The 24,227-nt window shown below is 39.2% G+C and overlaps 1 protein-coding gene across 6 annotated transcripts in view; it reads right to left on the bottom strand.

The window, feature by feature from the left end:
- Nucleotides 1-1,913: 1,913 nt before the first annotated feature.
- PCNX1 (pecanex 1) overlaps nucleotides 1,914-24,227 on the bottom strand; it is an 89,187-nt gene continuing 66,873 nt past the window's right edge. For all 6 annotated transcript variants that reach the window (XM_066188189.1, XM_066188188.1, XM_066188186.1 and 3 more), the window contains 12 exons: nucleotides 23,979-24,037; nucleotides 22,969-23,184; nucleotides 22,335-22,588; nucleotides 21,150-21,380; nucleotides 19,703-19,803; nucleotides 18,329-18,479; nucleotides 16,413-16,643; nucleotides 15,779-16,053; nucleotides 13,878-14,119; nucleotides 12,374-12,810; nucleotides 10,863-11,003; nucleotides 1,914-7,480 (listed from right to left, as the gene is read on the bottom strand). In XM_066188189.1, the coding sequence (XP_066044286.1) occupies nucleotides 7,340-7,480; nucleotides 10,863-11,003; nucleotides 12,374-12,810; nucleotides 13,878-14,119; nucleotides 15,779-16,053; nucleotides 16,413-16,643; nucleotides 18,329-18,479; nucleotides 19,703-19,803; nucleotides 21,150-21,380; nucleotides 22,335-22,588; nucleotides 22,969-23,184; nucleotides 23,979-24,037 (2,479 nt within the window). In that variant the 3' untranslated portion in view covers nucleotides 1,914-7,339. The remainder of the gene's footprint in view (nucleotides 7,481-10,862; nucleotides 11,004-12,373; nucleotides 12,811-13,877; nucleotides 14,120-15,778; nucleotides 16,054-16,412; nucleotides 16,644-18,328; nucleotides 18,480-19,702; nucleotides 19,804-21,149; nucleotides 21,381-22,334; nucleotides 22,589-22,968; nucleotides 23,185-23,978; nucleotides 24,038-24,227) is intronic.

Genomic DNA, 24,227 nt, shown 5'->3' on the forward strand with positions numbered 1-24,227 from the left:
CCTCTTTCTTGTTATTTGTTCCCCTCTTCTTACTCTCCTGGCCATGGGATCACTGACATGAAAAGAAAAAAGTTAGGTAGGCGTGTCTTCCTTTCTTTGTGATAGCTTAATAGACATCATGAAAGAGTGGGAGAAAAAATATCACAGTCAAATTGATTCATGCACCGTTCTCTCCTGTGCAAGAGGGAAGGACACGGGGCCGCGCAGGTCCCCGGGCCGGCCCAGCAGCGCGGACGCACCGGTGTGTTAGGCGGGAACAGGCGGCTGCCGCGGTGAGGGTGGGCATTAAAGCGGCGTCACCGGGAGCACCGGCGCAAGGCAAGGCCGGAGCAGAGCAGCGGGCGGGAGGCAGGCGCGGCTCCCACGGCGCCCGCCGGCCGCGCTCCCTCACACCGAGCCCCGCCGGGCTCCGGCGCCCCCTGGCGGGCCGGCTCCCGCCGCACGGCACAGCCCCCGCGGGAGCAGCGCTCGGGACCGCGGGAGCAGCGCTCGGGACCGCGGGCTCCGCCGGCAGCTCCCAGAGACGCCGCGGCACGACACGGTGCTCTGCCGCGGGGGCTCGGAGAGAAACCCAAACCTCCTTCTGGTGAACAGAGGAAAATCCACAAAAACTTAGTCAACCAGGGAGATCTGAAGAGTGCCAATACCCAGGTGTCATCTTTCTACACAATTATGGGTCACAGGGAAGTCCGGTTAAAAATAGGATCGAGGACCATCTTCGGCAATCCAAGGAAGCCAGGCCACAGGCATTCCACTCACCCAGACCAGCTGTGTATTGCGGAAGCAAAGACACTACTCCCAGGTCCTAGACAGGCTCACAGGGATACACTGCCTTGGAGTAAGTGAATTGGATTTCTCTCAGGCCAAACTACCCTAAGAAATAGCCTCCAACCACTAACCAGGGCTCTGGTTCCCCAATTTTTTACCAGCTGCAGGCCTTTGGCAAGAAACGGTGGACTACAGCAACAGCCTTACCCCTTGCCATCCCTAAATCAGTCTGGAAGTGCTGCTCCTCTTTTTTTTGATATTGTCAGCTGAAAGCTCAGCTCCTTCTTATAAACAAAACAGTTACAGAATTTTCAATCTGTTCACTGAGACTCACTTGCACACATTAAAAAACTAAAGTTGTTTTTCCTTAGGAACACTTGCTCTATTTGTGTTCTCCTCATTTTTAAATTGAGGCCTGGAGCAGCTATGGGTCAAGTGTCACAGGTAAGCAGAAGAAAAGTTGCAAACACTTTGTTTAGGTTTTATACAAAGGAAACATCCAATCTTTACAGACACAGCGGTCCAATCACCATTTTTTATGTTAGAAGTGATTTTTTTCAAACTCTAAGGGTCAAGATAATGTTGCTTCTGTACAAGTGTGAAATATTTGAGAGAACGGTCAGACAACAGCTGTCCAAACTAGTATCACTGTATCAAAAACTGTTCCATGTAAGCACAGTCATCATGAAGACTGCACATAATGCTGCTCTTAGTTATCAGATCAAGGACTGCAGAAAGTTAAAAATGACTGATTAAACCATGCTAGGTAAGGTATTTCCCAGCAAAGTATGACAAATGAAAAATTACTGAGCACAAAGACAGTAACAAGAGTGTTCTGGGCTTTGAAAAACATTCAAGAGAAGGGAAATCACTGATGGAGAAAATGCTTCGACAAAGACAAAACATTTTAACTGTAGAAGAGAGGGCACGTGGCACTTACTTATACAAAAGCATGAAAACAGGGATGATGCTGGTGGTAAAACAGGAATAGCTGAGGTTATTCTTTGCATAGCTACAAAAGACAAGTTTTAAACAAGAGAATCCTTCATTAAAAGATGATTTGAGTAAACTCAGAACAGTCCTTACAGGGAACTTGTGAGAAGGACATCTTAAGAGAATGTAATCGTGCAATAAATGACAACAAGTGAAAAAAGGTTTTTTTTATTTCTCAGTGTTTCTCCACTGTCAATACTGTCCTTTTGCTGCAACAAGTTGCAAAAAAACTCTCTGCCTTTTCCATTTTAAACAGCTACAATATTTACAGGCTGTTTCCAATAACACACGCAGACACATACACACTCACAGACACGCAGGTACATATATCCCTATCCCTGGCAAGGTAACTGTTTGCTGGTAGAGGCAATATATATTTTCATTGTCCATTAAAAACCAAAGCCATCCTCTTATTTATGCTCTACTCCCCTCTCCATTCCCTAACCAGCAGCTACTGTCCAGCTTTCAGGGGCATCTGTGTAAGAAGTTACATATCCAACTATTTGATTGCCATCTTTCAAAATTGTGGCCTAAGTGTACTGGGCTTATCTATTCAAACTGTACATACCAGAAGTCATAAAAATTGCTCATATTCAAATGTTCATGACCAAGTGATGTAGGTATACTCCCAAAATCTTTTGGGGCAGCCATCTTAATCACCTTTTTAGAAATATGCATATCATGCTGGGGTGAAACAAGTCACATGCTTTACCTTCCACCAAGGTGTTATGTACCCACTTTTTTACTAAGGCACCAGGAATTACCAGTATAATTTCTGAAAGAGTCCAGTGCCACCGAATGTACTGCATTAGAATATCAAATAGCAAGCCAGACAAGAAAAGAATAGATGCCTATATAATAGGTATAAAATTCCTTAATAAAATTAAGTACATAAAACCTGTGGTGGTACAACCCCAAATCCAATATAAGTTGAATAATATTGTTAATGGTAAGAAATGCAATTTATCCAGCTCCATTTTGTAAATGGAGAGTTCTGTAATTGAGAAAGGTCTTTAAAGCAGCGTCTTTGTTATCTACGCTCCGAGGTTGCATGATGGTGTGCGTGCATTATCAGAGAAAGATCAATCAATCATAAGGCATCTCTTCCCCCCCCTTGCCCAAATTCAAAGCTTTATGGACCTGTGCCAAAAGTCTTCATCTGCCATCTCACCAGTCATCCAGGCTTCTCAAAGAGTTCTTCAGTTCCCAAAGGCATCGTGACCATGGGATGAGGAACGACTGGTGGTAACTGCACTCCAGACCAGAAAACTGACATCACAACTCAGAAACATGCCAGATGTCCCAGGCAAGGTGGCTGTAGGACCATTCAGACTACATGGAATTACCTCAAGAAATCATCATCACCATCATCTCCCCCAAACTCTGAAACCATTTCACACATGCTGGACCATGAGAGAGATCCCCAGAATCCAGCACTAGTATCATGCACTGCAAGTAGCAGAGAAGTCTAGGTGTCATCAGTGGTGTCACATACACAGTTCTAGGTTTTTGGTTTTTTTAATCAGAACATTTAAAAAGATTTCATGGAGAAGTGAAAGGGGAAAAGGTTTTAAAACATCATATAGTAGCCATTTTTACTAATGAACATTATCTGATTAATGGGGTTTTCAAGCCCTTTTCTCCAACTGAGTGTTTTAGGGAGAACTCCTTACATATGTACACATAGATACCACCTCCAAAGAAATCAGAGAAAAAATAGATTGGGATCTACCTGGAATTTACAATCATAGGACTTAACTCGAATGCTCTTATGGCAAGAGAACATCACAATGCAAGGGGGACAAAATAAAAGCAACATCTGTAAGGGTTCTTTTCATGAAAGTCTAGAAAGATCTAAAAAAATCTGCTCTATGGTAAGGTTCAATTTGGACCGACAGGACTAATTTGAAAATACCCATCTTTCCCATGCTTATAACAGGAGAAAAATATTACACATCAAGACAAAGCCCAAGAAAATAAAACAAAAGATGAAATAATTTCCATCTAGAACAGAGGTTTCCACAGACAGGTCTACCCTGTGGGGAAGTGTGCCCACATGGCCAAGAAGGCAAATGGCATCCTGGCCTGTGTGGCCAGCAGGACCAGGGCAGTGATTTTCCCCCTGTAGTGGGCACTGGTGAAGCCCCACCTTGAGTGCTGTGTCCTATTTTGGAACCCCAGTTTAGGAAGGACACAGAGATGTTCAAAGGCATCCAGACAAGGACAACATGGCTGGTGGAGGGTCTGGAGCACAAATCCTATGAGAAGGCTGAGGGAGCTGGGGTTGTGCAGCCTGGAGAAAAGGAGGTTCAGGGGAAACCTTATCATTCTCCACAACTCCCTGAAAGGAGGGTGTAGCCAGGTGGGGATTGGTCTCTTCTCCCAGGTAACCAGCGCCAGGACAAGAGGACCCACTCTTAAGCTGCACAGGGGGAAATTTAGGCTGGACATGAGGAAGAAATTCTTCACAGAAAGAGTGACTGGGCATTGGAATGGACTGCCCAAGGAGGTGGTGGAGTCACCATCACTGGCGGTATTCAAGAAAAGACTGGATGTGGCACTTCGTACCATGGTCTAGTAGTTGACAAGGTGGTGTTCAGCCATAGGCTGGACTCTATGATCTCAAAGGTCTTTTTCAACCTAGTTAATTCTGTGTGATTCTGAGTTAGAAGAAGACAAACATTTTTGTCACTTGCGCACTGGAAACCAAAGACAAACTGTATAAACCAATATATAATCATATCAATCTTAACGAGTTCAGGAAAAACTTTAAATTAATTTTCCAAAGCCTTATGGAAGAGTGAAATTTCAACTAGGTGGCTTCTGTTGAGCAGATCTGGAATAGGTATAAGCACTACGTGAATGGTTTCACAACAGATGTTAGCAGAGTACCTGAAAGGAAGTGTTAACTTGTAGCTGTCCACACTAAAATCCGTCTCTTTAAGGTAGCACACCAAAAGCCTTATGTTTTATAAAAAATAGAAATATTCATCAATCCTCTTTACCCTAAAAAAAGCCTCTCTTCCCCTATCTGCTATTTTCCAGTCTAATTCCAGGCAGATACACATATGCACTGAAATTTCCACATTAACAAGCCATTAATTCCTATCATGTCTTTTACCAGTAATGGACATTGTCCCTACCCTGCCCCAAAGAGAGAGATTTTTCAGCCAGGGTTAACATACAGAAAGTTGTTTCACTCAGCTTTTAAAAAAAAGGCAAAAAGACCCTAAGCTGTATATTTTGGTTTTCAGTCATTTCTTTACCTCAAGGCTTCAGTACAAGGGGGAAAAAAAAAAAACCAACAACCAAACCCAACCCTGTGCAACTAATGTCAAATAGGCGCTTATTTTCCAACAAGCTTCTCCCTTTTAAATGAAGCAACTTTCCTAGCAATACAGAAAACCTGGAAGGTTAATTAATTAAAGGGGTATTTACCTAAAGGGAAGGACATAGAATAAAACCTTAACTAAAAGGCCTTTGATTCAAAACTTACACATTTTCTTCATTCCTGATAGCAGCATTACCAGACCGCTACAGAAATTTCATCTACTGTAATACATTTTCACATATGCAGGAGATTAATTCTAGAATGTGATACATATGATAAATAATTCTGCTGTTCCACATAGTTTCAAGGGTGGCAGATCTGTGCACTTATAACATGATTAAATTGGACTGTGTATGAATAAAGTGAATAGTAATATACAACTTTTAGATGCACAGCATTTCGAGGACAAGTTTGCATAGTCTATGATGCAAAAAGGTCCCAGTATCATTCACTGGGAACAGTAACTGGAATTGAGTAGCTACCAGGCACACAGACTTACCCTTTCACGGCTAGATGGCATACAGTGACTTGAGTTGGAATACCAGTGTTTCTTAGGTAGCTGTTTCTTCCTTTTTCCTTATCCCATGTAATTTCACTCTTACATTAGGTACATAATGGACAATGTTTCTCTGATGTCAGAGAATTAATTATAATAACCTCTGTGGTATATCAGAAGTTTCTCCTAGTTACAACACATATAAAGAAGTAGAGGTGACTGGGAAGAAGATGGCTGCTCCCAAAAGCTAGAACTGTATGCAAATTCCCCACAGAGTCCTATATAATTACAGGTCAGAAACAGGAAACAATCACAACAGGTACATTTCTTTCTTACGGATTAAGAAAAGTGAGTCATAGGAACTGCAGGTCAAGAACAAACCAGTTTCCCTCTCACACTCCCATGATAGTTCTGAGTTACTTGTTTCCCTGAATACACACTTTTAAAAAAATACAATAAAACCTAGGATATGTAACACATGAATAATTCAACTTCACAGTTATAAATACTCAAATTACACTTACATAGAATATATAATCACAGAAAATAAAATTCAAGTCATAGAAAAGAATGAAGACTAAAGGGAAAGAAAAGGCAAGGTGGTAAAAGTGATACAAGTTTAGGGCTGTGCCTTCTATAAAAGATCATTAAAAGCAGAAGTCAAGTTTTGTTGGATCCTTTTCTCATTTTGTTTGGGGAGCTGTTGCTGTTTTTTATTCTAAAATTGGATAGAGTAAAAAAAAACCTTCAAGCATCCGTTAAGTAATCATAGACCTGCACCTCCCACTACAAAACTAAAACCACCGTGTTTGCCAGAGAAGAGCCAATGAAAAAAAACACAGCCAGCTCTTGGGTGTAAAGAAGCAAAGAACCCATGGCTAGTGAAGGGAAGACAGACAGAAAGTCGTATTGAGGCCCACTTTAAAGCTAGACATGTTGTGCAGTCTTGAGGTACCACTGCTACCACAGTAAAGTCTGATGTAGTACAGGGATACTCAGGTGCTTTTCTACACATTTGTTATTTTACCATTTATTGTGAAGAGGATGCAGCAAATGCACTTGTACGAAATACAGAACATAGAACCAAACCCATGGCACAGCCCTTACCATCAACATGTATATGGAGAGGGAGGGGATTAATCCCAAAGGCAATTTAAATAATGGTATTTTATATACTTATATTTATATATATAAATAAATGTTCTCAGCAATCTCAGGGTTGTTTTTAGTGCATTGCTGTAAAAAAATTAGTGCAGTTCTCATTAATGTTTAGCTCATAAGGAATAAGAATCTATACATCTGTTCAGTCTCTTCTTGCCACACCTGAAACCCTTACACTGTTTTACCAAACTGAAGGTTTGTAATCAATTTCATTAAAATAAGGTGGATGAATTCCACACACTCTGTGACAAGACATGGCAATTTTTGGCAAAACAATTAGAAAAATATGAGGTGCTCTGATCTTAGAACCGAAAAGTTTGTTGATTTAAAGCATTACGCAATGCATAACAAAATTTATAAACAAAAGATATGTCTCAACAAATCTATCCTTCATGCAAGTGTTTCTTCAGCAGCTAACAACTTAAAAAATTTCTTACACTTGTTTATTTGGGGAAAGGGACTTAGACAAATCTGTGTTTCAAGTCCTTTCCTACAACCAGACCAAAGTTTCATGTCCTGGGAGCTGCTTCTTCTGGACCCTTCTCTCTTCTCAACCATTGGAGAAGGGGAAGTTTCAGTCTCAAAGAGATTTACACTTCAGCCCCAAGTTCAAGGACTCCAGTTTCAACAACAGCAACATATTTATCTTCAATTTGAACCAGCAGGATTGTTTTATCTATATGTGACCGACTACTTGGATCTCTGCTGCAAGGCACCCAGCGGTGAATCACCTGGAGGAGAAAAAAAAAAAAGTGTAATAAAATGTAAGCTCCACAGGGAGAGCTGTCATATCAAAGTTGAGACTGATAACTCAAGACCCTTACTGGGCCAAAGGAACAAAAATACAGCTGCTATACTGACTTAGTTGCTCATTTTTCAATGGCAGCATACCCACAGATGAGTTGCATGTTGAAGTCTTGCTGAAGATCTGCAGCTTAAAATCACATTTAGGTCTTTTACAACCCATGAGAGCAACCAGTCTGATTTAGATTTGAGTAGGAACAAACAGCTTGACCCAAATCAGAACCAAACAGTTCATCCAAAGTGAGTAGCAACTGAAAAAAGTGCACACAGAGATTTGGGATATTTTGATGCTCGATATGTAACAATCTTAAAATACCTCAGTGCTGTGCAGCACAGACTGCAGTTTACCAGGAGTCAGGTGTAAACTACTGTCTCTTGCAAGTTAAAGCTCTTGCCCTGATTTTATTACCTATGCACTGTGAATTCACGGTTGATCTTCTAAATCAAGTTATTCAAAGATAATTTTAAATATAAAATATTATAAAGAAGAAGTTCAGAAATAGTGCTATAAATTCTTGTACCATACTCTCTTGGATGTACAGAATTCAAGTACTTTGATCCACTAACTTCCAAGGATCCTGCCTGATACTGACTGCCAGGAGGTCCCTTTGTCCATAACTCTTCTATTCATCTGCCTGCTTAAAAATACACCCTTAACTTCTGGGTGCCCCAAAGGAACCATAAGGATGCTCCATTGACATGGGTGTAAGTATCATCTGCTTCACAGAAATAGAATTATCTAAAATTTTCCAACTGTGGTAAAAGAACCCTTAATTCAAGACAAAGTCAGTCAAAAAGAAAGTAAAACTAGTTTTTAGAAATTTTTCAAGTTTTCTAGAGTCAAGTTTTCAAGAGTCCTAAAGATATAAAGGGGAAAAAAAGTCAGAAAGCCACAATCTTCATCATATACAGCTGGCAATTTCTCTTAACACTGGTGAAGGACATTTAGCTTTGTACATTGCATGAGATCTATGCTGCATTTCAGCCAGGGAAGCACAGCATCTTCAGTTCCTCTTTGATACAACAGTGCGATATTTAAGCGTCTGTTCAAGTCTGACTTCAAAGCGTGTTCATATAAATTTAAGCTCCTGTATGGAATGGGACCAGGAATATCCTGTCCCCAGACACAAAAAGTTTTCCAATGAAGCCCCAACTCCTTGTTGTTCAATTTCACACTGGTACCTTTGAGATAGCTACAGGTGTTGCTATCATGGCTCCTTAAAAACTGTATATGCAAAGAGCTGTACACAGACTGAAACTCATCACTGCCATATTGCCACATTCAGTTTAACCATCTCTTCTATCATGACTGGCATTTATTTCGTACATGTAAAATGTTGTCACTAGATAGTCAAGAATCTCTTGGAGGAAAAGGGTTCTTCTATGCCTCAGTATCATGTATGATAGAAAGATAATGCTGGGCCATACTCTCTCAAAACCTGGAAAAAGTAGCTAAATACCAAAGAGGACTGATAAATGTAATTTCCTTCAAGAAACCTTATAACGTCTTTCTGCCTTATATACACATTGCATTGCATACTTAGCGAGATAAAATCGAAGTTAGCAAAAATGCTTTTTTCTATGTAGCAGCGAAGTTTTAAACTACCGAGTGCTGATCTTCATACCGAGAGCAGACATAAAGTAAACTGCTTAATGAGCAGCAACTCAGCAGGTAAGAATAATTTCTGCCTATTTGCAGAAAGGATCACAGCCACAGGATCAGAAAGGGAAGACTGTCCTAAGAGCTTTACTGCTACTAGTATGCTTAACCGCAGGCAGCTGAAGCAGACAGTGGAAACTATGTCATCAAGTTAAATCCTTTCCTCCTAATCACACACAGGATAATCTGGTGCTTCCCCCCCTTTCTTGTTAGGTTAAAAGATGCTCTTCTAAAAAACCCCTGCCTATATGCTGTACCAAAAATAGACAAGAAGCACTGAGAACAACAGCTTACTCTGACCTTTAAATCCTCTTGTTTTAATCTTCCCAATAGCATCAGTCACTGTACATGTCAGCATACTGCAATTCACAAAATGCACTCACAAACTCCTGAAAAAAAACTGTCCAGCAATACCATGCAAGAGGACATGTTTCAGTATAATCTTTTATATTCACCATGTTTACCACATTCTTGATCTGCAACAGTATGTCTAAACCCAACATAACTGAGAATGTTTACAACAGCCTTCTACTCACAGGTGCTACCTACAACATAACCCTACTGTCCTAAGAGTGGACTATAAACTCTGGTAGATTCCTTCCATGAATAATTGTGTTTCAAGGCCCTTTTCTTCATGTAAATGCAACAGCAAGGTTGCAAGGTAGATACAGCGAAAACTGTGTAACTGGCATATCTCCATTTCTTACCTGAAGTTTGCACATATATCCACAGTGATGTGGACTTGCAAATGGCAAAATCTATCCCTAAAAGCAATTTATAAATAATGCCTCCAGCTGAGGTAAACAGTCAAAAAATTTTCTTCAAAATTTCTCTATTCCAAATGAAAACACAGCTGTATTGTTGAATAAATGCAAACACAGTGTCAATGACTCTTCCCTCTATCACTGAAAGAATACTGGAACATCTTTACAGACATCAAGATCTTAAAAAAAAAAAAAGTACATCTCAGTAAAAATCAAAAAGCTTTGAAGACCACACTGGGGTTTTTGCTCATAAAAGGAACCTTAATTGGGAAGTAAGTTTTCTAGCCAATGCAGTGAATTTTTGTAGACTGCAGATGTAACATCTGTAGGGAAAAGAGAGATGGAATTTCAAGTCATGGGCTTTCGCAAGTTTTCATTAGAACAGACTTCCTTCTTAAAGGAAAGTAAACATCTATCATGTATCTATTATATAATAAAGAGACATCTAAAGACAATCTTATCTTACTCTATCTTGATCAGAATCGTTTAAAACCAACTACTGTTAATCTTTCAATTAAGGACTTGTTAGTAAATTGATCTTTATTTGTTCAGGGAATGACAGTTTAACGAAAGGAAAATGAATGTTGGATGAATGAGAGCAATGCCTGAGAGAACATGACAAGCTGAAAGAAGGCAAGAAAGGAGTGGTGGCTGACAACATTTGAAACGTCATCCTGCATCTTTTGCACAGAGTTGCAGAAATATCCCTGCCTCAGATTAGGATCCTAGACCTGCTCCTCCAGCAATAGTTACTTTGAGAACAGCTGCTGGCTGATCTAATTTACCTACTACATCAATCTTTGCATTGACATATAGGCAGACTGCCACAGAATCAAGACACTGCCTTTTTTAAGGTTAGCTTGTCAACTTCCAAGCAAAACTTACATGGCCTTCCATGCCTTCCTGAGGACTCCAGTCTTTCCAGCTGTTTCTTCCAGCTTTTAGCCGTATCACCTCATCTGGCCACTGCAGCTCTTTCCTTTTTGACACGTTGATCCCTTCCAGTACTTGACTGGGATCCATTAACTATAAGTAGGAATTGAGTTTTGACTGTTAGTTCAGCCAAAATTTAAAAGAAACAGATAAACTGTAATCTTTTGAATAATTCCAGATAACTGACTTTAACCCACTGAAATTGATTTCTGACTCATTTCAAGGTCGGAAACTTGAGCTCCAGGCTCTCCATGCCCAAAGAGCACCGAATTTGGAAATGATGCTGTGGTTTCAGACACAGCTGACAATATGCCAGCTCACTGAAGCAACAGCTCTGGTTCTCCACTTCTTTCAGTTATACTAGCTCATGGCAGGGCTGGGGAGCTGGCACAACAAAAGCATTGGCAGCACACAGTCTAGTAGCAGGGAAAAGTTAAATGATGATGAGCTGTTAAAATCGGCTCATTACTTCTTACAGAATATCTAAAGAAACTTGGGGAATTCATTGTTAGGCAGAAGAAGTATTTATCTATTAGCACGGTTAGTTGAGACCCACCCTGTGTTTTGAAGTAAACTGGCCTTTCCACAGGGCAAGCAGGAGAAAACTCCTGAAAAATTCTTCCTATTTAAGGAAAGAGAGAACTCCATAATGTCCACTATCCAAGGGCACATATCCACTTTATCCTCCTCAGACAGAGGAATTAGTAAGCAGCTGCATAAAAGGGCCCTTGCCTGCAAACAAAAGCTACTAAGCACAGACCTGAAAAATTAGTTTAACTTTGCCCAGTATGATGCAATTTACTAAGGATTACTCTAAACTGAGCTGGTATCAGCAATGAAATCATGTGTATTATGATCTAACCTCTTAAATACACACTTCTTGAGGTTTCCCACAAGTATAGTGCCAAAGACATGTATGTAGGGTGAACAGAAGCTAAGAAAGCGAGAATACATGTTCCTGGATTTTCACAAAACAAGTAAGGCTGCCATGATTAACGTAGTCACTCGTGAAATGTTTGCTGTTCAGTAAGCCCTGAAGTAGCTATAACCAAAGAATAAACACATGTGAAAGTGAAAGCAAGTATTTTTGCACTTACTTTTGTGGAAAATCTACTTGGCTTCAAAGAAAAAAAGCTTTCTACCCTGCAAATGAAGCTGTTTAGCTTTACATGCTGTAATGTATAAAAGATAAACTAAATATGAAGTGGAACTGAGTTCCACTGACATTCTCAGAGCTGCACTACAGCAAAACACAAAAATAATGTAAACAAGGAACACACAGGAAGGCTGCTTGTTCAGAAAACCTTTTCTTCACAATAACTTTCCAAATATAACTGCACAGAAACTGTATACCAGATATTCCAGAATGTGTATTTGTAAGTAGCAATTTCAACAACATACAAAGGAACAACTAATAAGAGCACGTGGAAACGTAAGTTAACTTGTTCTTCTAGACTATTCACCTGGATTCTGTAAATAACGTCATCCTTTTTGGCTTGCATTTGATTTGCAGGGCTTGCACTGCCACCTGACTGAGTTTCAGCTGCATTACTCCCTCCTTCTGTCCCTAGAAAGCCCACAAGGGCATGCTGTTTACAGGCTGGGATGCTTTGGCTGGAGCTGCTAGAAGACGGCAGTCCATGCTGCACGCTGACCCCAGTCTGGCCAGTAGGTTCCATTTGGTTCACCATAGATAGGCGGGACTGGATGGATGATGGGAGGTTACGAAGGGATATCTGACTGGTGGAAGAGCGTCGGCAAGGCACAAAGCCTGTCGTGGATGTGCGGAGAGATGAATGACGGCTGCCGTAGCAATAGGATGAATGGCTAGCTACTGAGGCACGGGCAGGGGAATGTCTGACAAGGCTGGACTGCACAGAGTGAGAGCTGTGACTGGTGCCTAAAAGTAAAAGATACATAATCAGGAAAGTTTGATAAAGCCTCCCACACGCAATAGATTGCCAACACACAAATGTTTTAGTGCACAGATACACAAAACTGATTGGTCTAACCAACATCATTGGAAACAGATGTATTGCAGAAGATCTCTGCTGCATCTCACATAGCAGAACATTTCAATACATTCCATTCATCTTATCTCACAATTTCACATTCTGTTCAATTCACAATCCCTATCAGACAAGTACCTTGAAAAAGGCTTCAGTCTTGCACCTTCTGCATTAACAGGTTCTTACTTAATATCAGCACTTCAGTTTACCATACTTAAGGCAATAAGAGAGGTACAGATGCCCATGTTTCAAAATACTTACTATTCTTTCTTAATATGTTTGATTACATGTTCAAAGTTTGGATCAGAAAATTTGTTAGAACAAAAGCTATTTTAAAACAAGTTCAAATTTAATACGTTTAAAGTTAAAAACAGAAATTGCAGTTCATGAGCACTGATGTAATTGCTTTTCCTATACTAAATATTTGCAGGTACCTCTCCTCAGCTGATAGATCTAATTATGTTCATTAAACTACATATATCTGTATTTTCTTTTTGAGTAATGGCAATGTTTAAAAGACTTTTTCTCAGCTTTAATATTTGTTGCCTCCTAAACTACAGATCACCACAGACCCTTGGATAGATTCAGCTAGAATACTGTGCAAATAAGAACTTGTTTCACTGTATAAATAAGAAATACAAACATTCCCAAAAAATGAGTTCAGCATTTGCAAACAATACAACAGAAGTGAAAAGCTCCAGTCTGTAGAAACCTGTTATAAAAAGTTATTTAAACTATTTTATTAGCACAGCTATACCACTATTTATCAGACCTGTTTGGGAACCTTGTACTGCATTAAACAGTAGTAGTTTGAGATGAGTCCAGCAGCTCTTAACACAACATAAAAATCACATCACTTTTGTTTGCTTTTTCTTTTAACTCAGGCCAAAGAGCTGAAAGGCCCGTTCTGGCTGTAAGACTGAACTTGTATGAAATTGTTTCCTTGTTTTAACTTTACCCAGAGTGGAGGGATGAGTTGGTGGATGAGCTGCAGGAAAAGTTGTGGGATGAGCTGCAACAGGAGGGTGCTGTATTGGTCCAGGTCCCTGCCCTGTAGTTGCATTCCCTCCTCCTTGTGACATGCTGCTCTGTGACTCATTGATAGTTGCATTATTACTTGTGCAAGAAGTTCCACCTCCAGCATCTGAATCTTCAATATTTCCACCACTATTGCAGCCAGCTCCACAGCCTTTCCTTAGTCTGGAAACATAATGCAAGTGATACATTAAGGTACAGCTCCTAATCATTAGGATTCCTAAGAAATGCTTCATTCCATTCAAAAGCAAAAGGCTTTACTTAGCACAATCCACAGCACTTTCTAAAATCAATTAAAACTTGACTTTATTTTCTCAGAATATGCTTTGCAAATATAAACACTCCTTTCTAAGAGATTGCAATTTTCTTCATGACAACTACTCCATAATAGTTATTTATGACGAGTCAAATGCTCATACAAATTAGCTTTTTAAAGATTATGCCACCTCTGAAGTACAATAAAGCAATAAAATTCCAACTCAAATGCTCATAGAACATCCTGATTATTTTGGAACAGTTTAGTAAAACTTATGCTACTTAACACACTAGTCATGTGTAACTGTTACAGTGCAAAATCTCTGTCTGCCCAAACTTGCAAGGAAAGAACGTTTGCTGGATTTTTAATGTATTTGGTTTCTGTTATCTTCAGTAATACACTCACAATTGTTTGAAGCACATACGGAACATTCAGACAGTAGGTTAGCCATCATTTTCCAGTATACATAACCACACAGTTTTTTCATCACATTGTTAACACTAATAAACTTCAAATGGACACAAAAACCACAGCACACTTCCTCCTCCCTTCAATTCCTACTTTTTCTTTTCTGTCACAGTTAAGTAGACTCCTTTCCAATTTTTTTGTCCCAGGACACAGAATCCTGAAGCATAAACACATTGGATTCAAACTGTCCTGTGTGTCATGCTTTCACCTGTTTTATCAAGTTGGACAAGCTGATGGCAATAGGAGACAACCACAGACTGCGGTAAATGTGGCATTTTTGGCACTCTGGGTGAAGCAGCATGTTCTGTTCTGATATGCTGTATATGTCTAAGATAAATACAACCATCAGAACAGCTACTGACTGTTCAGACCGAGGCACCAGCTCCTGGAACCACTAAGAACTGGGAAGCACGTTTCTGAACGCCACACAGCTGCCACTTTTGCTTTTGCAGCCACAGTCAGAGGGCCAAAAGTGCAGTAAAAGTTCTCACAGCCTATAAAACACAGCACAGCAGGAGTTTGTACTGGATTACCCAGGGGTCACACGGAGAAATAATTTTATCATTCCAGTTACCTGATCTGGAGCTAACGTGCAGCATTATGTAACATATAAGCACTTGTGAGATTTTGATCAGCTAAAGCTTGCATAACTATGTATGAGCATGCCCTAAAACATTAATATAGGCACTTTCATGCTAAATATCTGCCAGACAGGAGCCCTACCAAACAGTCCTGATTCTGTAAAGACGGTATTATAGACTGCAAAAGCCATCTGTGCTGAAAAATACAGTACAGAAGTTGCATTCTCTCATTATCAGACCTAACATTAGATTTGAAGCTGCAGTTCCTGCATCTAGACTTGGTCCTCTTTCCTCTGAGCTCTCATTTACATAGTTTGTGGTGTATTACTCAGCCTTGGAGATTAATCCTGTACCAAACCAGTTGCCATGCTACTGATGCACCTAACGTAAAAGTCAAAATTTATTTATTTTCATGTGACTGAATTTTATAAATTATGCTGTGTTGGGCCTGTGCAAGACTAGTTAATGGAATATGAGAGCACAAACACATACTAATGAGAACCCCTTTCCTCAGCTCACCTGTGCCATGTAGATACTATGAAGTTTCTGATGTTTCCTAAGCTGATGGCTCCCCCAAGAATGTCCTTTAGCTGTTCATGACTATCTGAATAGGAAGTAGTCAAAGGTGAGACATAGATTGGGTATCCAATTGGCTGGTCACAAGAGGAGTTGATCATGTTCCTCAGAGCTTGTTTAGCATTTTGGATACTTCCTCTTTCTGGATTACGATTGCGCAGGAAGACAAGCTCCTGCTGTTGTCCTGCCCACAGGCCACGTACACACTCCTTATTGACCTGCAAAAGCCAAGGAGAGAGGCTGTGTCACAAAGTAAAGCAATGAGAGCATGTGGTGACTGCTGTGTTACACCAAAGCCTTCATGAGCACTGCCAGCACTCACATTCAGTTCTTTTACAGGCTGAATTTAGGGACAACAAGCTGCAACAATGAGGATAAACAAATCTAAGAACAGGATGAGAAATAACGTTTTAAGTGAGAAGAAAGTGATATTCTGATACAACACTTGCACTGTATGAGAAGAACCAGCCCTATTAAAAACAGAACAGTACAAATTTCAGTAGAGGCAGCTGTTAGGTGTAGCTATTAAAATACACTCCAACTTGCTGTCACCTTGTGAAATGTACACAACGCTTACCTTAATGACCCTGAAACTGAGATAGCGCTTATTGAGCATAATGATTTTATATTCATTGGTGCCATCATCCATCACGTGACGCAGAGCAAGAAGGGACGGGGAGTTGGAGAGAACTGCGCTCCGCCAAGCAGGGTCCCCTTCATGTGCTATTACCAGATTTTCCTCATGGGTTGTTATAGCTTCATAAAGGACAGAAGGATCATCATATTCATCTGGAGAAGTGAAGTGATCCTGTTTCCAATAACACATGTTCAATAAGGTATGATTAACATTTCAGATGGAACTACATATAAAAATAGAACATTTTACACCTCAAACTTTTGAAATGATCAGTGCATTACACAAATTAGCTATCAAAAGTATCAAATACCTACTTTAGAACACTGTTAAAGATGACTTCTTTTACAACAGATTGGCTCTGTTTACTTGTTTTTGCTTCTTTTTTAACTTAAAACCAAAATGATTGGAAGGACCTGCCTATCACTGATTCAAGTAAACTTCTAGGTGAATTTTACACTAGATTTGTATCTATACTGTTGGCAGAAGCTTTTTAGTTTTAGCTTCTCTTCTTACTCAGAAGCTTCCCACCATAAAATGCACATAAGTAAAGCACTGATTATTCAATGAGACTGTACTATATGAAAATAGCAATAAGAAGAAATAAAATATTTTCTGTTAAAAAGTTCACATTAATACTTGATGACAAAGTATCACCAAAGTTTTTCAGCATCAGGTACTATCAAGACAACTTACATTACTGCCAGTCAAATAAAAACTCAAAACCTGCACATTCAATTCAGTATTGGGTAACATTACTTTCTAGTTAAAAAAGGATTGTGGTTAATAGCTAAATTTCCAAATTGACTGAAGCCTGGGCATGTTCATCCACTGCAAGTGAATAAAATAATCTCTTTCACAGATTAACAGAATAATGCTCAGAACATTAATTTTTGCATTGTTAGCGTGATCTGGTTTTTTTCTCACTTTTCGTTCTCTGACTTCAATCAATCCCATTCTGCACAGTAATCCTCTGAGAACACTTAGAGAGTTGTGGAAGTGGTACTTCTATTGATTTCAACAATGATTTGGTAATTACTCTGCTTTGCTATATGTACTCCCTAACACACATATTCTCCTAAATTCAGAGAGCTTGTGTTATATGAATGAGTTAATTCAATCACTGCTAGTTTTGGGGGACTCCAGACTGCAATGAAGGCAAAAAAATAAATAATAATTTTTAAACTGCAAATAAAATTTGTTTACTTATTATGATTTTCAAGCAATATATTCTTCCTGAGTACCAACACTTCTCCCTCCTCACAGAGTGCTTCTCACTAAGTACATGTTTTCTTGTACTTGTTGAGTTAATACACACACTGGACAGAATTTGAGATCATTCATCTTCACCTGCACTTCACTACAAAGACAAACTAATTTCAGCTTATGAAAAAGCAACCTTCTCATTCTCACCTGAAACCTGTGATTACAACACTTCAAAGTAAAAAGAACAAGAAAAACAACTCCCACTGGAGGAGAGGACTATGCAGCTTTGAACGCATAACCTTTTAAACCAATTACATATGTGTAGGGAGGGAAGCGGGAGGGAAAACTTTGGAGAAGCTGTTCATAAGGGGAATGTCTAGATTGGTATGAAACAGGGCTTGACATGTTCTCTCATCTACAGTTAATGTAATTTTCAAGCTCTGAGCATAAACAGCATTCCCTCTGTATCACCTTCCACAAAAGCTGTAATAAATCAAAGGACAAGAGATGATACTCCCTCCTTTTCAATTGTCAATTTCTATCATAGTCCTTTTATTCTCATCCTTTTACCTTTCTCCCAGCCACTAATTTTTAAAAGAACAAATAAACAGAAATAAAAAAAACTGGACACATCTTTCTGTGTAATCTCTCACTTGATGTAGCTTCAGTGACATCCGTATTCCAGGAACCACTACTTTCCTCAGTAATTCCATGTCAGCAAAGATCCATTCATCTCTAATTGAAGATATACGGAAGTCACCCTTAAATAGGGCATGCAGGCCATACAAGAAGGATTCCAGGTTACTGTTGAGGGGGAAAAAGAAATGAAAAGCCAAATATTAACAGAAGTACAAACATATCCACAGTTATCATCACTGAAAAGAAACTACTGAGCTGCACAGAAGGGCACACAACTCTTCTCTACCAAGGTAAGGAACAAGATAAGACAGGGAAAAGATGTGTGTAAAAAAATTTGGTACATCAGATGTCTACCTGCACTGAACAGGTAATGAACAAACCATACATGCAACAGACTATTTACATGGACTAAAGCAAATAAACATCATGAGGAGTGCCTGATTTCATTCTGAAGATTTTTTAAAGGCAAAACTTCTCAGGGTACTTAACACAACAAACCAGTTAAAGAGGGTATGCAGCAACTTCAGTTGTCCATGCTTTAGTACAAAATAAAAACCCTGTCAACTTTTCGTGCTTAGAAGGCACTGTTTTCAATTTACTAAGCTAGCTTAAGAGTGAAAAATTAAATATGCTCTGATGAATCTTGCAACTCCATATACAGATAACCTTCAAGAGGCAATTAGCTGGTACTTAGAAGAATTAATCAACAGTTGCCCTGAAATTGAAGTAGAACAGCTTTTATAGTCAGCACCCAACTGACCAACAGCTAACACATGCAATTATGCGCTTCTTTTTAAGCCATCACGTTGTGATTTCCTGAACTTTACAGCTGTATTTTACATTTGCTTTCTTAAATTGAGGGTGTCAATCGGCAAGGAAGTTGCCATATAACAACAGAATTGAAATGAAGATTTGTACAAAACACAACTGCTTGCCACAGAGCCAGCTAAACTGTGAAACTTACCACAGTAGTCTCCATCTAACATCCACCAAGACATTATCAGTTTTTCATCTTAAGAAACTTTCCTCTTTTCCCCCTTACTTCCACATAGGACATCTAGTTGGTGGCAGGAAATGGAGCTTACTTTTAGAACTCAATCAGTTTTAAACTGGTTATAACCAGTCCTTACCCATATTAGAACTCCCACCTTGACTTAGTTCAATAAAACAATATGCTTAGCTGCAAGTTCTCCCTCATGAGCTTTTCTTTAGCTTCAACATTTCACTGGTTGTTGTAATGAAGACAAGTTACATGTCAAATCTGCCCAGTTTAAGGAAAGATGACATCAATTACCTATTTCTTCTATGAGAAGATACACATCTAAAACCTAATCTTAGAACTCAGGGATTTTGAGGATAGGAAGCTTACAGCAACAACATTGTATTACCTAGACATATGATGTGAAGCTGTTCCCAATGCTCTCCGTCCCAGAACACACAGTCCATAACACAACGTCACTAGGGGTGAGTCTTTACTTGAATCCAGTGGCTTGTAATAACAAAAGAAAAATAATAAATAGGTGAATGGAATAAAGAAATGGCCACTGAAAAAAGATTCTGCCAGAAGGAGTTTAAAGACCCAAACACAGCAGTTCTCAAGTGTGTGTATGTACCTACCACAGCAGCCACTCCTAAAACACCAATTCTGATTCGAAGTGTGAGCAAGAGTTTTACAGGTACCTAAGAGTACTTGTGTAAAGGTACACATACATATATTATTTGAAGTAAAACAAACTGTAAGCTAAATAGATGCATGTTACATTCTCCATGGTGTGTAACTTGCAGGCAAACTGCTGATTAGCTAAATTATGGGGTTTAGACAAAAATATTTTCAGTGAATACAGTGGATTATCACTCGTTAGGAGCATTTAAGCCTGATTTACCTGACATCTTCCCTGGACTACAGCTTTAGTCAAGGGGTTAGTTAGGGGAGACTCGCCCTCAGTTCAAAGCCAGTAGTATAGCCAGGATATATAAAATGCCCAACCAGATGGCATCATTCAATTAAATGATTAAATCTCACTTTCAATACATACACTAAGTATTTCATGCTCATTTCTGGGAGGGAAATAATTTTCTTTGGCTGTTGTTTGTCCTTTGACCACAGAATACTAAGTCTTACCCCCGTTAAAACGGGTTTTAACTGATCTTCTACCTCCAAAGCAAAACTGAACGCTTAAGTCTTGGACCCCTCATTAAACACATACATTCCCATTATATTCCTGTCCCTTTAATCTCAATCAATTTCTGCTTATTCTCAAAGGCAACACTAATTTGAAACAGTTATTCTGTAAACAGTAAAAAGTCAAGGCATTCCTCTACAAACATACTAACACTCCTATTTAAAAGATGGAAGGATTGCGGAAAGAAGAAAAGGTTGAATGTAGAATGATTGTTTTCACAAGCCAACAATTCCAGTGGTCCAAAGGAAGGGTATGATGTGATCACTGAGAAATAATGAGTGAGTCTGATAAGCTGGAAACAGTATCTTGGGTTTTAGGGATTTTTAAGTTAAGGTTGATTTGTGAACACTGATATCTAAGTACAAAACATCAATTCTGCAGACATACCCTTCTGTATGTAGGTAAATGTCATAAAAGATTCAACTGGTTGATTTGAGCTGGCAAATAAAGCTCATTAATGAGCTGGTTAAACCATACACTACTTACACAATCTATTAAATTCCCATCTCAAAACTGGAAGATCAAAACTATTTCAATCAAAATACTTTCATTCTAAAAATCAGCATGAAACCTATCTGTAAGTTTAATTAGAAGAACCGGAGAAAAAGTGACACCATCCTAGAACACTCAATGGCTTTCTCCACATACTCACCTTTTCTCTTCGAGAGCAGCAATATTCTATCCAGTTCAAATATATCATACAGAAGCTCTCTCGTGAGATCCCTGCCAGACGGTGGTCATAATCTTCGTCAATATTGGGGTTAAATGTTGGGTCTACGTCCACGTAATTGCGGTCTGTGCACAGCCGCAGCCCTTCCTGCATTGTCTCGTTAGCTAACCACTCCTCTAGCTTGGGGGATGTTGTGACATAATAGATAATTCCCTGAAACAGTAGCAATATAAAAATATGAGTCAATATTGCAGTTAAAAAAACCTCAGTCAGCAATCTCAACAGTTTCAACTTATTTGCATTATTTTTGTGAAAATGAACAAAACTGATACACAGCAGCATTTGTATCACTCACAGGTACTACAGATTTGCACAGGAAACAATACAGGTGGCGTATAAGAGTATTTTTCAAAGACTGACAGGATTTCTAAAGCCTACACTGAAGGAATTAGGAAAGGAAAAAAGGATAGGATAGGATCCTCACTTGTTTTTTGCAGAAAACAAACACATAGAATTTTTTATTTCATTAACATGGAGGCTTAGATACCAAATGTCTAAAGAATTCTAAATAAAAAAAAGCTAAAACACAGAACAGTTTAAGATCTCTGTGCTAGGGAACACAACTGGTATGCATGTATGAATAAGTATCTTGAAATATTTTAACCAGAGAATTTTCAGCTCTCAGAAAGAGTAGCTTATGAAATATCTCAATTAGTACACTGATTATCTGAAAGGATCTGAGGCTTACAGTTGTCTTAAAACTGGAGGAGGCGGCTTATTTCTTTTTTAAGAAACAAAGATGGGTTTGGACAGCTTATGAAGACCAAAGCAGTTTGGCTTTCTCTAAAGAAACAAACTAACCACCTTTTCATTTACTACAGAGCTACTGTATTTGGGTAACAGTTTTAAAGTTTCCATTCCAGCTTCAGCAAGGAGGTGTCCTTTCTCTAATCAGGCGTACAGGATCATTGTCCTTCTCATGCACCAGAGTACTGAGTCATCCTCAGTAGAAAAAGCTGTCCTCCTTTGCAGAAGGTGTTCATACGTCTGTAATTATCACCTCACCCTATGATCCTCATGGGACAGACATGAGTTCAAGACATTGAGCAGCACCCAGGTGTAGCCCAGACAGCCTCCCCCCACAGGCTGCACTGAGCCAAACCACACCTTCACGTAGTAAGTGGTGAGAATTTTCCGGAGATCAAAGACTTGAAGCATGGAAGCTGCACTGTTGTCAGTGATGCTGTAACCCTCCAGAACATACTTTGTTACAAGCACTTCCCAAGCCAGCCAACGCTGCCCAAAGGCAGCATTAAAGGAAAGCATGTGAGGAAGGTGGCCTGGTTCACAGCAACAAAAACCTTCATCTTCCTCTACACCTTCAGTGATGGCTTCTACTTCTCGTTGCTGACAGTAAGTTCCTTAGGACAAAACAGAAGAAAGAGTTGAATGCTTCATACAATTGCTTTAATGTGAACTTGTGTTTAGAAGACTTTAAAATTCAACTTATTTCCAATTAAATTCTTTGAACACTAAGTGAACTATCTGCCAAGAAACCTAAAAGATTTAGATGGCTTAATTTATCACTCTAAGATCCCGTTTTAGTTAGGTTTCTCCAACAAGTAGCCATGTTGCAGTGAAATGGAAAAAGGGACTTAGCACCAAGCAACAGCGCACCAAGAGGCCCTGCAGCCCATTTTCAAAGCAATTTAATACCAGGGTAGAATGGAAAATAACTTCAGTCTCCAAAGCAGAAGCCTACTTTTTAGTGCAGACAGCTAAGGACATCTAAGACACTCACCTCTGAATTCAAGCCCCCTCAGCTGGAAGGTGACCAAGCCGTTTCCTATCTCTATAAGGTGTACTAGTGCATTGAGGTAGTCAGAGGCTAGGATGAAGCAGTCCCCAGTACTGTAGTTTCCCCAGCGACCCAACAACAAGTCTCCACATAAGCTGTGCTGAAGGGAACGGGTTAAATGCTCATAGAAGATAGAATTCAGGTTGTTATCATCTGAACCTGCAGGAAGATTGGATTTAGGTTATCTGAAACTGCAGAAAAATATCAAGCTAGAATGCCAATTATTACTCCACACTGAATCCTATCTTTTCTTAACCACAATCCTGTTTCAAGGTCACACTCTACCCCCCTTCCCCTTTCTTTACAGGACAACTACTCCAAATGAATGCCAAGTGACACTTGTATTTTGAACCAAACTTTTTCTTAGCCACTCCTCCATTTTCCACATTATTCCTTCAGTTCCACTCATGCATCTCCCATCAACGTATTCAGGATAATAAAGTGCAAAAGCAAATGAACACAGATACATCTCAGTGATGTCTATTGTACTGGTCTCATTACCGTGACATTGAGACACCCTCAAATGATACTTGGCACTTTTTAAATACCTCAAGAATAAAAAGCAAAACAGTTTAATGGCTCCTGTAATTATAAATAAAAAGGTAAAGCAAACCTAAGAGTGAAATCAAAAAACTTATAGGAGAGCCTAAAGAATAAAGCAAAAGAGATGATTGAAAAAAAACTAACAGGAGACAGAGTGACAGATGTTGGGCATGGTTGGACAAGATCACAGGGCAAACTGATCATGAATCCTATAAAAATCCAGTAAAACCCATTTCCATTCCAAAAAAAAAAAAAAAAAAAAAAAAAAAAAGCGCCACTATAAGAAAACTCACCCTCAAAAAAAACCAAAACAAAAACCCAACAATCCACTTCCCAAATGCCTCCCCTCCCCCTTAAAAAAACCAACCCCTCAAAAACTCCAACTACTAAAATCCAACTACGAGAGCTACCTGGATTCCGATCCAGCTGCGAAGCCAGTCTAGTATTTGAATGATCCACACGTTTTGTGCTGAAAATAATAAAGCACACTGAATACAAAATATATTACTGTAAGAATGTCTAAGGAAAGAAATTACTAATATAGTGTTAAATATTCCCAGTGAAATAGATTCAAAAAGTTACTTTAAAATCATTTTAGATGCATATTTGCTGCTGTTCTCATATGTAAGAGTATTTTTTGTATTTGATAGCATTATCAT

The sequence above is a fragment of the Chamaea fasciata genome, unplaced genomic scaffold (assembly GCF_029207755.1).
Source record: "Chamaea fasciata isolate MVZ Bird 193981 ecotype frontalis unplaced genomic scaffold, bChaFas1.0.hap1 SCAF_7, whole genome shotgun sequence".
NCBI lineage: Eukaryota > Metazoa > Chordata > Aves > Passeriformes > Sylviidae > Chamaea > Chamaea fasciata.